The sequence below is a fragment of the Pelodiscus sinensis genome, chromosome 4, assembly GCF_049634645.1.
Source record: "Pelodiscus sinensis isolate JC-2024 chromosome 4, ASM4963464v1, whole genome shotgun sequence".
Lineage (NCBI taxonomy): Eukaryota > Metazoa > Chordata > Testudines > Trionychidae > Pelodiscus > Pelodiscus sinensis.
The window spans coordinates 22,438,612-22,454,946 of NC_134714.1; the positions used below are offsets into that span (position 1 = coordinate 22,438,612).

Here is a 16,335-nt window from a genome sequence, read left to right on the forward strand (position 1 = left end):
TTTTCTTTGGTATTTGTAGGATGGTTTGAAGTATTCTTCAAAATATTTTGTGTTAATGCAGTACTTGATAGCTGTACTACAAGTTAAGGTTATTTATGATAGAGAATAATCATAACATGATACTGATTTATTTCTAAGACTTATCAAAAGTTTACTTGTAACTTTCACAAAGGCACCAACACTGTATTGCAATATTATTCTTTGAAACGTTCTATTTTCTTAAAGTTTTGGCTGACTTAAACCAGTGGTAATCTGCACACTCACCAGAAGATTCTGTGCTTAATTTAGTTTCATGATAAGAAAGTAAAATTCACATGTTCTTTATTTAGTCCATATAATACACCATTTTTAGGATTTTAAAATTAGATAAGAGCATAATAAATGGCAGGTGTATGAAGTTGTTCTTCATAAACAATGTCAGAACAAAAAATCTGAATTACAATATGTTAAAAACATGTAGGTACATTTGAACTTAACATGTCACTAAAACAAAGGTACAGATATTGTCTAAAGAAAAATAATTGTGCCACTTACCTATTTTTGCTGTTTTTAGGAACTTTTTATTCTGTACATAGAACCATTCTGTACAAAATATGAAGTCTACATTTTTATTACTTATTACCATAAAACAAAGTACAATGTATATACAATATTAAAATAAAGCCATACTAAAGCCACACTAAAAGACACTTGTAATATTACTTTTGACATTCCTGATGTACAGATGTAATTTTGGAGAACACGGAAAGGTGTCAAACACAGAACTTTATGAAGAACAACAGCCACCAAAATTCTACTTTATTTTTTCTTTTTATTTTGGATGTAGAAGTTTTAGAGTAGTTTAGTACATGACTATACAAAATATATAAATTGTAACAAACAAGCCAAGCAATCAGTGCTGATAATTTTTGGAATACTGTCTAGGCAAATATTCTATGGCCCAAAACCTCAAATGTGAATTTCTGACAAACTTTTATTAAAAAAAATGTATTTCCCGCTTTTTTGGTGAGTGTTTATCTTCAATAAAGAACAGAAATAAAATCTGGACAGTAAAAGATGTTCTTATACGTTGAGCATTACACAATCAAACATTGATATACAAGTTTTTTTCCTAGGGTAAAATAAGAGTACTCCTTTCCAGAAATCTCTTCCACAAACATACTCAACACCCAAAATCAAATTATTTGATAATCTACCAGCTAAAGATGGAAGTTCAAACAATGGTATATCAAAATACATAGACATTGCTTTATACAATTAAAAAAGCACCCTTTTTCCCCTCAAAAGGGGAAGGCATCTTTAAACTGTTTTAATATAGTTTATCATAATGGTAAAGCATATTCTTTCAAGTTTAACAGGAAGTGTTCTCTCACACAGTGGATTTTTCCACTTGAAGCTCCAGGTGGTCTTTCAATTTATTTATTTTTGTTTTGTTTTACCAATAATTTCGATCCATCAAAATTAACTTTTTTTCCCAATACACAATGTAATAAATATTAGAAATCATATTTTCAATGCTACCAACAGACAGCAGGAATGATAGCTGCACAATGTTACTGTGAATGTCTGCTTTGCACAATATTTTTATGGATGCAGGAGACCTCTTCTTTAAAAAATAAAACAAACTATTTTAAAGAAGCCACATTTTTATCATTTTATGCAAGACATTAAACATTGTAATATTATGTTACTGCCAGAGACAAAAGAAACTAGTTACCCATTTAGAATAGCAGAACACATCTCAAACAGCTCTTAAGCAGGATAAGAAAGTCAAAATACTGGCCACCCTGAGAGAAATCAAATATTGAAGACAAAGCACTATATGTTTAAAGATTTTCCTCCCGTGCTTTTCCATCTACAACAAAAAGCTCATTACATGCAAGTAATCTTGTGGACTATATAGCAGCATTTGAAGATCATCAGCAACTCAGATTTTCATTTTACTTCTGAGGTGTATTTGTAATATATGTGCTCTTTACAACACAAAAAAATATATTCACATAAAACTAAGTCACTGTTGATTTATCAGCTCTTAAACTCATATCTTTTACCTGTTTTACTTTATAATACAAGCTATTGGTGTTGTGTTTCACTGAAAGGCAACAATGTTTGTCGGAAAAGACTAATGCAACTTAAAAGGTATCATGATATCTGCCACAGAATATTGAACTCTCAGAGCCCAAGAAAAAAATGCTGAGTATTAAAAGCTCAGATAAGAGAGAAACAGTGTTTTGCTAAACTGAAAACAAGGAATGAAAATTGAAATATAAATGTTTTTATATTCAGTTTATTCCCAGTCAAGGTAGATAAATTTTCATTTTAGGAAACAATTCTTCTACCAGTTGACTTCTGGAATACTGGTGCTGTATTACATATGAAAGACTGGAAAATATGGCTTTAAATACATGTAAAGTACTAGGACATGGTAAATATATGTCTTTATCCTAAGGAAAAAAACAATTTACAGAACTCTTAGAAAGCAATTGTGATTGAGGATTGTCATGAAGTTACCATTTTGTAAGTTGTATTTTATAACAGGAAAATAAAGAATTGTGTATTTTCAAAACTGCTGGTATATTACAAGACAACATGGAAATAATTTCAAAGTTGAGAAGTCTTAGAAAAACCATGTAATACTTAAATCTGAAGCATTTTGCTTTTGAAAACAGTGTTACCATAGTATCAACTAGTAGTCATTGAATTGACTTCAATTTTGGTGAAAATAACTTACAGAATGTTATTTTCCCAAGTACTTCTATAAAAGGATGCATGTTACCAACTAGCTGGTACTATGACATCACTACCACCAGAAAAATGTGGCCATCTAATACTAGTCAACCCATGGTTCTGCATATGGAATCAAGTAATTTACCATTGTTTGAACTACTAATCTTGAGCTGCATACTGTATTAAGTTATTGCCTACAGAACTGGGTTGAAGAAAGTTTAGACTTTTTGTGTAACTGATTGGTATGGCACAAAAAAGTAAGTTCTCTACTGAGGAACTGAGTCCAGAAAAAAGTTTTCCTCCAAAATAATATTACACTGTAATAGTCTAATGCCCATCGTGTGATATTAGCTCATCAGCTCTGCAATGGGATTCCAAGGCTTTCATGGTGTATATATCCTGAGGCAGTTCTGACTTGCGTCGCATAAGAGGACGATCCTTTTTCTGATCTCTTGGTGCCTGAAATAAAAATGCAAAACAGTTGGCCAAAAGAAGTAATTTGCAAAATACAAACTATTATTCAAGAATCTTTGTGTTCCTACGTACATTTACTTTAGGAAGAAGATTAAAATTTGCATTATTGTTTGCCATATTTCCTCCCTATGTCAACTACCCACACATTGTTTTCAGACTTGAGACTACTTTGTTAAGCAAAAAAGAGAAGATCAAATATAGCTTTGTAACAAGTCCATATAAAATATTTAAAGCTTTATTAGTAAAATCTGATTATCTTATCAAATTATTTCCTTTGCTTCTGTATGATACAGTTGCTGATCTACCTTCTCCATATCATTTATTTTGTATATCCTTAAGTCTTCTCCCCACAGAACACTGTCTCAATCTGTCTTCATGAGAGTTTTTCCATGCTTCTAATAATTTTCATTGCACATCTCTGAACCTTTGCTAATTCTGATGTGTCCTTTTAAAGACAAGTTCTGCAAGTTCAACACTATCAATTTGGGCTTGAATAAAGATACTATTTTGTTAACACACTACAAAGGCAATTTCCCCCGCTTCTGATATTCACATTTACACATCAAAAGCTATGAATGGGACACATCCAGCCTGACTCAATTAGCATAATTAACACTGGTGTTACAATTGACAGGTAACTACTTTTGCTGTTATACATACTCTGGATTCTGTAACTCATTTGATGAGAATGTAGCACTTTAAAGACTAACAAGATGGTTTATTAGATGATGAGCTTTCGTGGGCCAAACCATCTTGTTAGTCTTTAAAGTGCTACATTGTCCTGCATTTTGCTTCAGCTACCCAAGACTAACACGGCTACATTTCTATCATTTGATGAGGTGGGTTTTACCCATGAAAGCTCATGATATAGTGTATTGTTAGTCTCTAAGGTGCCACAGGACCACTCATTTTTAAAGAGCTGAATACAATATTTTAGATAAGGGAATGTTTTTGATTTGTAGAACAGCATTATTATAATCTCCATTCCACCATTCCTTATGCATCCTGTATTTTGTTTGATTTTTTGACAAATGGTGGGATATTGAACAAAGGTTTTCCTTGAGCTGTCCTCAAAAATGCTGTTTTTTCCTGATTTGTTACAGCTACCCAGAATATAGTAAGGTATGAGAATAGTTAAAAGTATTCCTTCACTTTAAATTTGTCAATTTTGAATCCTTTACCTAAGTCTGTGCTATAGCTTCTCAGTCTTACTTAACTAAACTGCCATATGCAAATTTTGCCATCTCACAATCACTGCTCACCCCATTCCTCAATTAATAAATCAAATGACCATCACCAGACATAGCCCAGAGCCTTAAGCACTCTGCAGTTAACACTGTCATGATAAAAATTGACCATTTATTCCAACTTTCTATTGTTTGTACCAGCAATTCTGATCCATGATAATGGTTTGCCTCTCAAACTACAGGCAGTCCCCGGGTTACGTACAAGATAGGGACTGTAGGTTTGTTCTTAAGTTGAATCTGTATGTAAGTCGGAACTGGTGTCCAGATTCAGCCGCTGCTGAAACTGATCAGTTTCAACAGCGGCTGAATCTGGATGCCAGTTCTGACTTACATACAGATTCAACTTAAAAACCCCAGGCATCCCCAAGTCAGCTGCTGCTGAAACTGATCAGCGGCTGATTCCAGGAAGCCCGGGGCAGGGGCTTCCTGTAGTCAGCCACTGGTCAGTTTCAGCAGCGGCTGACTTGGGGATGCCTGGGGCAGAGCAGCTGGGGTGCTGCTGGGTTGGTCCAGTAGCGCCACCGCTCCTCGGCGCTACTGGACCAACCCAGCAGAACCCAAGCTGCTCTGCCCCAGGTGTCCTGATTCAGCCGCTGCTGAAACTGACCAGCAGTGGCTGAATCAGGACGCCTGGGGCAGAGCAGCTGGGGTGCTGCCCGGTTGGTCCAGTAGCGCCCAGAGCGGCGCTACGGGACCAACTGGCAGCGCCCCAGCTGCTGTACCACAGGTGTCCGGAGCAAAGCCGTGGAGCACGGGGGCAGCGGGACAGCCCAGACGCGCCGTGGCTGTCCTGCTGCCCTTGGGCTCTGTGGCTTTGCTCTGCTTTGCTCCCTGTCCCTCTGGTCTGGGCTGTCAGCTGGCCGCGCGCTCCGCGGCTTGGCTCTGCTTTGCCCCCCCCCCCCCCCCCCCGGTCTGCAGACCAGGGGGACGGGGGGGCAAAGCAGAGCCAAGCCGCGGAGCGTGTGGGCAGCGGACAGCCCTGTCCGCTGCCCGCGTGTTCCGCCGCTTTGCTTCCTCTCCCTGGTCTGCTGGAGACCAGGGAGAGGAAGGGCCCCGTTTGTAACTGCGGATCCGACATAAGTCGGATCCGCGTAACTCGGGGACTGCCTGTACTTAGTTTTTTCAATAGTTTTTTACTAAGTATTTAGTCAAAGACTTTTTGAAAGCCAGAATAAGTTATGTCGACTGAGTCTTGTTCATCGACTACTGCACTGGCTTGTTCAAAGAATTCTAGTAGATCAGCAGATCATACTTTTCATTTGCAGAACCCAACTCTACAGCCCAACATCCACTTCTTCCTCTCCTGCTATCAACCTGTGGAGCCTAATCCTGTAATTAGGCTGAATTCCTCTACAATAAATTTATTTTCTTTTCATTCAGTTCTACCACCATTCTTGTTACAAATCTACTTCTCAAAATTTACTGGAACCCATGCAATCCAAGCCATGTTTTTACCATATTTTACTCACTCCTCAAATGTTTCCATATTTCCTACCTCTACCTCTCTCTCCTTACATAATTTCACCAATTTTTTCCAAGTGAAAATGACAAAATACAATGTGATCTTCTCTCTACCCCATCTTGCTTTCTCATCCTCCTTTCCCTCTTACAACTCTTTCCTCTCATAGACACACAATTTTCTCATCTGCTCTCCATCACAAACCTTTCCATTTGACTCATTAAACCCACATCTCCTGATTTTCTTTGCATTCATTCATTCCTTTCATTATTCTTCTCTCTTTCCTCCACAAACCCATTCTCCTACTACTTTTCTTGATCACTGTGAATATGGCTCTCATTCTATCCATCACTCAAGACCATAAGTGAGGCTTCACCTTTGACACTAATCTCTCTAAATTTTCACATTGAAGCTACATCTAAATCTTACAGTCTTTCTGCAGAACAACTCTAAGACATGGCCCATCCTATTCATCCACACAACTAAAACTGTAGTCCAGGATCTCATTATCTCATATCTCAATTAAGGCAACATCTTTTTTTCTGATCTTGACAAATACAGCCTTTCCCTACCTGTATCCATTTGGAATGCTGCTGCAAAGATAATTTTCCTGGTCCATGACTTTGACTACCTCATCTCTCTCATTGCATCTCTACATTAGCTCCCATTTCTCTATGAGCTCAAACATAAGCAATTTGTTTTCACTTTCAAGGCATTTAATGACTTATCTCCACTCTAACTACCATTTTGCATTCACTATTGATATTGCAAGGCCTACTTCCAGTTGGTCCATGATTCTTCAATGCTCACTTACACATTTTTAGACAAGCACAATCATGCTTTCTCTTGTGCTGCCCCTCATGCTTGTGAAGAACTCCTTGAAAACATCTGCAAAGCCATATTATTGTTTTCCTTCAAAATCTGTCATTACAACTCTCCTGTGCCATGCCCACGAAAAGCCTGACAACAGTTAAGTTGCTGGTGTGCTGATACCACTGCTTGACATACTGAGCAATAGTTTATCTCCTTGTAGCTTTCCATCCACTTCCATCTTCTGTCTCTTGCTTTATATTTAGACTGTGTTTTTCCCCCTTGTGCGTGTACAGCATAACCCTACTAAAATATTTGTATTCTTAAGATTTGGAATTTTTATCTGTACAGATATTACAATGCAGTTCCCTCAAAACCAAATATATCCCCAGATTTGGATATAATGCAACTTCCCCCACCTCTTTAACCTGATTTATATTTTTTATATAGTTTAAAATCAGGTATGACAGTTTCCTGTTAATTTTCTGTCATTCCACATATAAATGGTTATCTGAAGTGTTAAGGCTTTTTTCTACTGCCAGGCATTCTATTTCATGTATTTTATTTTAAGCTTCTTGCATTTATTATATATACACATGCTTATAGAAAATTATTGATCATATGCCTATTTTTATTAGAATCCCTAGTCTAAGTCCTTGTTGATTTGAACAGAATTTACTTCTGTGATCTCAACCTGTCCTTGCTGTAGGTTGATTGTTCTCTCTGCCCTAACCTTTGCTAGATACATTTGTATTACGGATATTCCTAACAGATGTCCGTGGCAGCGATCAGCTTTTCCTAAGCTCCTAGTATAAACAAGTCTCCAAAACTTTATTCATTGTGTGCACCAGAGGTTCGGTTCTACTTTAGTAAAGTTAGTTTAATTAAATCTCTCCGTGCCTTTTTAAAATAGGTACTCAATGTACCCTGAATTCCTGAAACTCTCCTCTTTAAATTATTGGTGGGGAACCTAAGGCCAAGGGGCCGGATGCAGCCCCCAACTTGCCTATATCCAATCCATGGGACTCAGGGCTTCCCCCCCCCCCAGCATTGGGGAGTCTGCACTGATGCTTCAGGCTCCCCACTGCCCCACCATGGAGCTGGAACACACAAAATCTACTAGACTGGCCTGCATAGGATCTGGTGTGCAAGGGGAATGTAGGGAGTGTCTTTCTCCTTCTTACTTAGTGGCCATGTCAGGGAGGGCTTTTTATTTTTGGTTCTCACTTGTGTGTAGCTCATGACTGATTTTTCTGTGGGTCAGCAGCCCAAAAAAGGTTCCCCACCTCTACTTTAAATCCTTGTTTTATCCATTTATTGAGACATTGAAATTCCCTTGTCCAGCTAGCTTCACATATGGAAATGGAAGCATTTCAGAGAAAGCTATCACGGAAGCTCTGGACCTGAAGCTTTCTTCTTAGCAATCTAAATTTAGACTTCCAAGACCTCCTTGGATTACTGGTACTAATATGTACCATAACCACAGATTGCTCCCCAGCACTCCCTAGAAGCCTGTCTAGATGTCCTAAGACTTTTGTCACTTTCATATCCTATAAGACAGACACTGAACAGATTTCTCAATTTATAGAAATCAAATACTTTATTATCACAGCCTGTCTTCAACTTCCAAAATTTGAAGAATGACGCTCTTCCTCTAGGTCAGCCAGAAAATAATTCCCAACTAGATTGCTTTCCATCATGAGATCTTCTCTGAGTCTCAGTCCAGAGGCTTAACAACAAGACCATCTCACTCTGTTCTAAACACCAACGAGAAGGCAACTGTTTTAAAATCACTACTGCTTTTTCAGCCCCCTCTAACAGTTCCAAAGTCACAAACATTTTTCACAGGGCACCGACCTACTGAAACATTAAAGATGGTAATTTGTGAGCGAAAATACAAGACAACATTTGATATGTCCACCAATTATTTCTGCTTCACAACTTCTCCTCCCTGATTCTGTCACTCAGACTCACTCCCCAGCCTTCATCATCTTCTCTCCATGACTCACTTATCCTATTGATCTGACTGCTTCCCTGGTTCTCAAAAAAAGCTGTTGGCAGCCCATCAACTTAACTGCCTTTATGCCACCCTCCAACTTTCTCTTACATGTTAAAGGTTTATAGCAGGAGTGGGCAATAATTTTTGATGGGGGAGCACTCTAAGATTTTGGAAAGTGGTTGAGGGCCGCACTCTTCCATGATATTAATGGAGGAGATGCGAGGTCTGGGACGGGGGTTAGGTGCAGAAGGGAGCTTGGGGGTAAGGGAAGAAGACTGGGATCTGGGAGAGAGTTGGGATGAAGCAGGCTGTTGTGACCTAGGGCAGGGGACTGGAGTGCAGGGTTTTGGGATGTGACCTAGGGTAGGAGGGGATTGTGATTTGGGGCAGGAGATTGGGTTCCCAGATCTGGGAGGGGGTACAGGTGTAAGATGGGGGACAGAGAGTTTGGGTATGTTGAGTGGGGGGGGGGGGGGAAGGGCAGAGAGTTAGGGCAGGAAAGGGCTGAGGTGCCAGAAGAAGGCTGTGGCCAAGAGACTTACTTGCCAGCTATTAAACTAGCCAGCCTGCCTGCAGACTTAAAATGTTTCCCAGCCTGCCTGGCCACGTGCTTCATGAATAACTGAGTGGAGGACAGGGGGCGTGGATCTTCTTGGCTGGCTCTTACTCCAACAAGCAGCTCGCATTGGCTGGTTTCTGCCAGAAACCGGCCAATGGGAATGTGCTGGGGGTGGGACGGCTCCTAAAACTTCCCCCCTCCCTTCCAGTTTTAAAACAGAAAGGGAGCCCTGAAGCTGTGTTTCTGCCTGGCATGTAGGGCAAGCTGGGGAGCCTGCCTGGGGATCCCTGCTGCCTCCATGGGCTGGATCTGGTGGCTTGGTGGGCCGGATGTTGCCCGCAGCCGTATTTTGCCCAGGCCTGGGTTACAGTGATAATCCAAGTTGGCAAACATGGTAAGATTAATCAGATCAGGCCTCCTCTCTGGTAAGCCATAGGAGCTTTGTCAGAGGGAGAAGTGTCTCCTGTAGCATACTGACCAGCTTTACCTGTCTGGCAACTTTCCCTGCAAATCCCACATTCTGTATTTAAAAGGGGGCAGGAGGGAAGTATAAAAGCAGCTGAAGATATGAGGAAGGTGGACAGAAGGGCTGGTGAGTTATGATGTATAGGGTTCACTGCTGCCTCTTTGGAATTTGAATTTTGACTTTTGCTGTTTGTTCAGAGCTGAACACAATAGAGCTACAACCCTGCATGGGGTTTCTAGGTGTGACAATGAAAGTAACCATAGAGCTCTCTTCCACAATGAAGAAGGAATGAGGCATCTCCTGGCCTAGCCCTGTCTTTGACATGCCTGCCTACAAAATGGAAAAAAATATTTGCTGTGTGTAATGCCTTACATATACTTGTGAAGTGGATAAGATCTATAGATCCGCAAACCTAGTTCCTTGAAGCCAGTTTGAATTAGCTTGCCTGGTGGAAGTCCCATGAAACTGAACATGTCTCCTCACTAAGTTTCTTAACAGCCTCAAATATACAATGTACACAAGAGGTGACCCTGACAAGTGCAGACCCATCCATCTTCACCAGTAATGCGCAAATGATTCAACAAAATCTCGCAGCCAACTGACATGTAAAAGAATCAACACAGACAACATATACTCATCTATAAGTAGGATATCAAAACTAGAGCAGTGTCTCCCCCATATCCACATCTATAGGCAGACTCAGAAATCAAGAAACTGCCAGTTACCCTGAAATAGTCTTCTGCAAAAATGTGAAATGGGACACAAAAGTAGATGATTAGCCAAACTGCCAATATTAGAATTTGCAACAGCAGCAAAAGATTAAATTAAGCTGAGTGATATGAACAAACTTAAGGAAGTGTACTTCATAGAAGGATATTACAATTATGTAGGTAATCACTAAGTCTGACTAGACTTCTTACATCTCCTTTGTGCAAAAAAGCTGAGGTAGAGGGAAAAACTTGTCATACCCTGGCCATCCTTTTACTCACTGTACAAACAGAAATATAAACCTTTTGTAGAAGATATCACAAAACACGCAGTAGAAAGCAGGCATTAAGAGTTCGAATTTTTATATTTCTGGCTACTATTTTTTTGCTGAGTATTGCAGGAGAGCATGGATAAAAAAAATATGAAAATACTACTGAAAATGATTTCTAGGGTTAACTAGGGTTACCAGATGGTTTGAAAAAAATACCAGACACGCTTGATCTCAGATCAGGGGTGGGGGGAACCCAGCTGGGAGGGGAGCAGGGCTGGCTGGGAGGGGATTGGGGGGGGAGCAGGGCTGGCTGGGGGAGATTGGGGGAAGGAGCCAGCCGGCGGGAAGCAGGGCTGGCTGGAAGGGAGTTGGGGGGAGCGGGGCTGGCCGGGGTGGGGAGAAGTGGCAGGAAGCGGGGATGGCCTGGGCGCACGCAGATCCCGGGGCGCTGCCTGTCCCATGCATGATCCCGGCGGGGCGCATGGATGAGACTGGCCCTGGGGATTCCATCCCGCCCCGGCCCCGCCTCCTCCTCTACTGTGTAGTTGCGTACTGCCTGGCTGGTAGACTCGCTCACGCAGTGTGAGCGTGTCTACCAGCCAGGCAGTACACAACTATGTACTGATACTCATGATAATAATAAAACTTACTAATTGGAAAATACTGGACATTTATATGTCCGGTATTTTCTCAATTTGTTTCCTGGACAGAAAACTCAAATACTGGACTGTCCGGTTCAAAAACCGGACATCTGGCAACCCTAGGGTTAACAGGTAGTGCTGTTTTTAGAAAAGGTAAATGGCTTAATATTTAGGGATTTGTAATTAAGTTTGTAGAGAACAAGTTTATTTTTTTCATATGTTTTTACCTGACACGCCTCTTCTTTCACTGTTTTTTTTAGCATCTGTAAATCTTCAATTAAAGGTCCATCTGTTTCCATTGCAACAGGACTATTCAGCACACTGGTGTCACTACATGTTGAATACTAATAAAATGCAAATTATTAAAATATAGTCATTGTTAGCAATAACTATATAGTAAGAGTAAATCAGAGAATTTAGTTGGCAAGACTTAATTTTAGACTAGCTTCAGTATAATTTGTTTTAATGGTCAAAAAATAAATTAATTATACTCCCAGAACTGAAGTATGATGGAAAGATAAAAACTGAGTTTTCATTACTTTAGTTTTGGCAGAAAAACAATATTTAAATATACAATTTAACTAAAATAAAAGGAACATGGGTGAACCTAAATTCTAAAAATGGAAGGATAAAATTCTAAATTGCCAGTGCTCATTTAATTTAATTTTTTCTGCTAAATTTAATTTAAATTGCATTAGACACACTGTCAAATGTTTTCTGATCAGTACAATAGAAATATATAATGGTTTTGGTTGGAGGAGCAAGTTTGTATTTGTAAAGACAAAACTCAATATTAAAAAGAGACTACATTTTCCAATGGTATAATTTCACAATACAAGGACAAGTATAAGTACTTCTCTTTCAAAAATATAAAACAAGAAATACAGCACCTTTGCTGACTAAAAAAACCTGTCAAATTAAACTTTACAGAACCTAAACTTTAACATAGAGCACTAGTTTGCAGAGATCCTGATCATTACACTTTTTATCTTTAATTGGATGATCTAGAAATATTGTTAAGATCAACAAAGAAAAAAATTGCTGAGAGAGAGGCATAGATACAGGCAGTCCCCGACTTACGCGGATCCGACTTATGTCGGATCCGCACTTACGAACGGAGCTTTCTGCCCCGGAAGTCGGGGCGAGAAAGCCCCGTTCGTAAGCTGCTCCGGTGCCCCTGGTCTGCTGGAGACCGTCTCCAGCAGACCAGGGGCACCGGGCGGGTTCCCGCGCTTCTGAGGCTTTGCCAGAGCAAAGCCTCAGAAGCGCGGGAACCGCTGCTGCTGCCCCTTGAGACCCGGTGCCTGTGGTCTGCTGGGGACGGTCCCCAGCAGACCACAGGCACCCGGACTGAAGCCGCAGCCGCGGGGGGGTCCTGCACCTCTGAGGCTTTGCCAGAGCAAAGCCTCAGAGGCGCGGCACCCTGCTGCCGCTGCGGCTCTGCTCCCCGTGTCCCTGGTCTGCTGGGGGGGGGGGGCGCAGCTAGTGTGCTCCCCCCCCCCCCAGCAGACCAGGCTTTTGTTTTGGACTCTGGGGCAGAGCAGCTGGGGCGCTGCCGATTGGTCCTGCAGCGCCCGTGGGCACTACTGGACCAACCCGGCAGCACCCCAGCTGCTCTGCCCCAGGTCCTGATTCAGCCGCTGCTGGTCAATTTCAGCAGCGGCTGAATCAGGACGCCTGGGGCAGAGCAGATGGGGTGCTGCTGGGTTGGTCCAGTAGCACCCCAGCTGCTCTGCCCCAGGCGTCCCCAAGTCAGCTTCTGCTAAAACTGACCAGCGCTGACTACAGGAAGCCCCAGGCAGAGTTGCTCTGCCCCAGGCTTCCTAGAATCAGCTGCTGATCAGTTTCAGCAGCAGCTGACTTGGGGACGCCTGGGGTTCTTAAGTTGATTCTGTATGTAAGTCAGAACTGGCGGTCAGTTTCAGCAGTGTCTGAATCTGGACGCCAGTTCCGACTTACATACAGATTCAACTTAAGAACAAACCTACAGTCCCTATCTTGTACGTAACCCGGGGACTGCCTGTATACACAATTTTAAAACCTAGTAAGATTTTTCCACAATTTTCTACAGTTATTTTAGTAATTGCATGTAATGGTAACTTAACATATGTAGCTGATTTCAAACTTGATACAAAGCAGAAAAATTAAAAAAAAAGTATAAAAATGTAATTGTTGTAGTCACAATGATTACAATTAAAAATATGTTCCACTTTTTTATTTTTACATAAGGAGCAGAATTAGAAATATTTGTCAACAATTAGTATTAAAAATTAGGAATGTAAAAACAAATACTAGAAGACTGATAACTAGATATAGATGTTGAAAGAAATTTTGGACATCTCCCCAAAAGGCACTTAGAGCATGCAGACATGCTGTATATAGTTTCTTAAGTATCAAAATTAATTTGTGTTTTTAAATTTAACTTATTGGTTATATTCTTTTTTAATCACTGAAGCAAACGTTAAAGAGTAGTCCGATAGTACCTTAGATACTAACTATATATATAGTTAGTATCATGAGCTTTTCATGGGCAAAACCCACTTCCTCAGATGAGCAGAATAAAGTGGGTTTTGTTCACGAGAGCTCATGATGCTATATATTTTTGTTAATCTCTAAGGTGCTACAGGATTACTCATTTCTTTGAAGTTACAGACTAACATGGCTACCCCTCTGAGACTATGTAAAGTACTGTAGGTTAATGTTATTCAGTTTTAGAAAATGTACATAGTTACACAATGATTTTTGAAGAATAGGAAAACTTAGATTCACATTTGTATTACTACATTATTTTACTATATCAATATGAATAAATCAGAATGGTTATTTAGCAAGGCACTACTGCTTATCATTTGTACGAAAGAATGAACATATTTTGAACAAGAATATACTGTTGCAAATATTATTTGCAAATATTAATCAAAATTGCCTATGGCACTAATCAAAAAGTACATTCAGTAAAAATCTGTTTACTTAAATAATGTATGTTTTGTTGCACAGTTTTAAATTTTTCTACTTTCAACATACATCTTTTATGTAAAGTTACAATGCATTTAGTTTCACTCAGTTGACCTATTGATAAAATGTCCAATTTAAATGACTAAATATTTTCTATAACCATGTTAGGTAAGATTCCTCTGTAACACCCACACTCCCAAGAAGTCAATCAGAAAAAGTAATTCTAAAATGTCTTTTGGTTAGAAAGAGATAGCTGCATATTTTACTATTAAACTGGTCACACAGTGCAGCCATTAGAACACTCAGACATTTGAACTCAGCCATAAACCTTTAGAGTTTATAAAAACTTTATCTATAAAGATTTTTTATTTTTGCCAATAGCAAACCTTGGCATGATTGAAATCCAGAAATTTGACTTTTAATAAATGGAACTAATATCAGTATAGGAACACCACAAAGCATAGAACACGAATAAATCCGTTTCAGAATAACCTGTTAATTCTTAAGATAATGTTTTTGTTCTTTCAGAAAAACATATACTGGTGGTTTTCCTTTTAGCTGAAAGCTCATCTTGATGTGCATGTTCACCCACAACATCCACTGCACAAACTAAGCGCTAGGTGGATACAACAGACAGGGACATGCAACAGTGCTTTAATTCACTCAGCATGGCAGAATAAAAAAATCTGACATCACAAGTTCCTGCTAGACAGACATTCTACTTTTAGTAGAGAACACTCCCAATTCCCAGCATTCCTTTTTTAGTTTAAGCTTTTGTTTACAATATAAAGATTTTCAATAGAAACCGACATTAAACTCTGTTTATGCAACTCTGAACAATGACTTTTCAGAACACAATTCTACAGAAATATTTTATATAAAAAAGAGAAAGGAAAAGGTACTCTAGATCAGGCTTGTCTGAAATTCTTGTTTGCAAAATAAGCACTTGCACGAGAGAAAGGTTACAAATTTTAAAAGCATTTTATTGCAGATTTTCCATATACAGTATTAGAGAAACTGTTTTATTTCCAGGATAAGAGAGATGTCGGTTCCTCCACTGATATTTAACAAAAACCTAGAAGTTTTAACATGACTATGTTAATCTTTTCTAAATACCTGGGGATTTGATTTGGCTAGATTTTCTATTTTAACCCATGCTTCTTCTCTTTCCTTCGATTTTAGCTTCTCTCTGAAAAAAGAAAATTGAAAAACAACAGAGGTTACAATAAACTAGGTGAATTTATAAGTAACTCATTTACTATTCTTAAACAGGCTAGTTCACCTATTTAGATACATCTTCAAACAGTTCAAAGTACCAGTTTTTGATGGACGGCTTGTCCCTATACATATGTAAACCATACACACTGCTAGGTGTTTGAGACCAAAACTGGGGGGGGGGGGGGGGGAGAGAAAAAAAAAAGTTGTGATTTCAGGGCAACAATAAGAGAGAGAGAGAGAGAGAGAGAGAGAGAGAGAAGCATCTCACAAAAATAAGGACACTTAATTACAGGTTGCACCCCCTATAAACTGGAATTTGTTGGTCTGGCCAACATGTCCCGGCATGGTGGAGGGCGTGAGGGGCTGGACCCCAATGCAGTACAGTGGAGGGGGGCCAAGAGCCAGGAAAGCCTGCTGCACAGCTGAGCTGGGCTGCGGGAGGAGCCAGGAGGCCTGAGGAGGGGGGCCGGGGGGGGGGGGGGAAGGAGGAGGGCTGGGGGCAGGATGGGCAGGGGGGTGGCAGCAGGGGGCCCAGAAATTACCTCCCCTGGTCTGGCAAAATCCCTCATGCAGCACCATTCAGTCCAAAGGGTGCTGTACCAGGAAGGTTAAGCCTGTACAATAAACTGACTGACATTACAACTCAAGGGAAACAAGTTGTCTAAACTTGTTTGAGATATGTACCTTTCAAGGAGACTTGCAAACCATGGGGGGAGGGAATAAGTTTGTACTTTTATGACTTTCTTGTGGTGTAAAAAAGGCCAAAATGATCTTTGAAAAGGGAAACTTTTTTCAGCTTCT

At 40.1% G+C, this 16,335-nt stretch overlaps 1 protein-coding gene across 4 annotated transcripts in view; it reads right to left on the reverse strand.

Moving 5' to 3' along the window:
- Positions 1–304: 304 nt before the first annotated feature.
- The window catches only part of PPP2R5C (protein phosphatase 2 regulatory subunit B'gamma), a 187,862-nt gene continuing 171,831 nt past the window's right edge, over positions 305–16,335 (reverse strand). For 2 of the 4 annotated variants that reach the window (XM_014571983.3, XM_006119992.4), the window contains 3 exons: positions 15,433–15,505; positions 11,589–11,705; positions 305–3,186 (listed from right to left, as the gene is read on the reverse strand). In XM_014571983.3, coding sequence (XP_014427469.1) covers positions 3,055–3,186; positions 11,589–11,705; positions 15,433–15,505 — 322 coding nt within the window. In that variant the 3' untranslated portion in view covers positions 305–3,054. The remainder of the gene's footprint in view (positions 3,187–11,588; positions 11,706–15,432; positions 15,506–16,335) is intronic. The other 2 variants (XM_075926558.1, XM_006119994.4) reach the window with 1 other exon arrangement.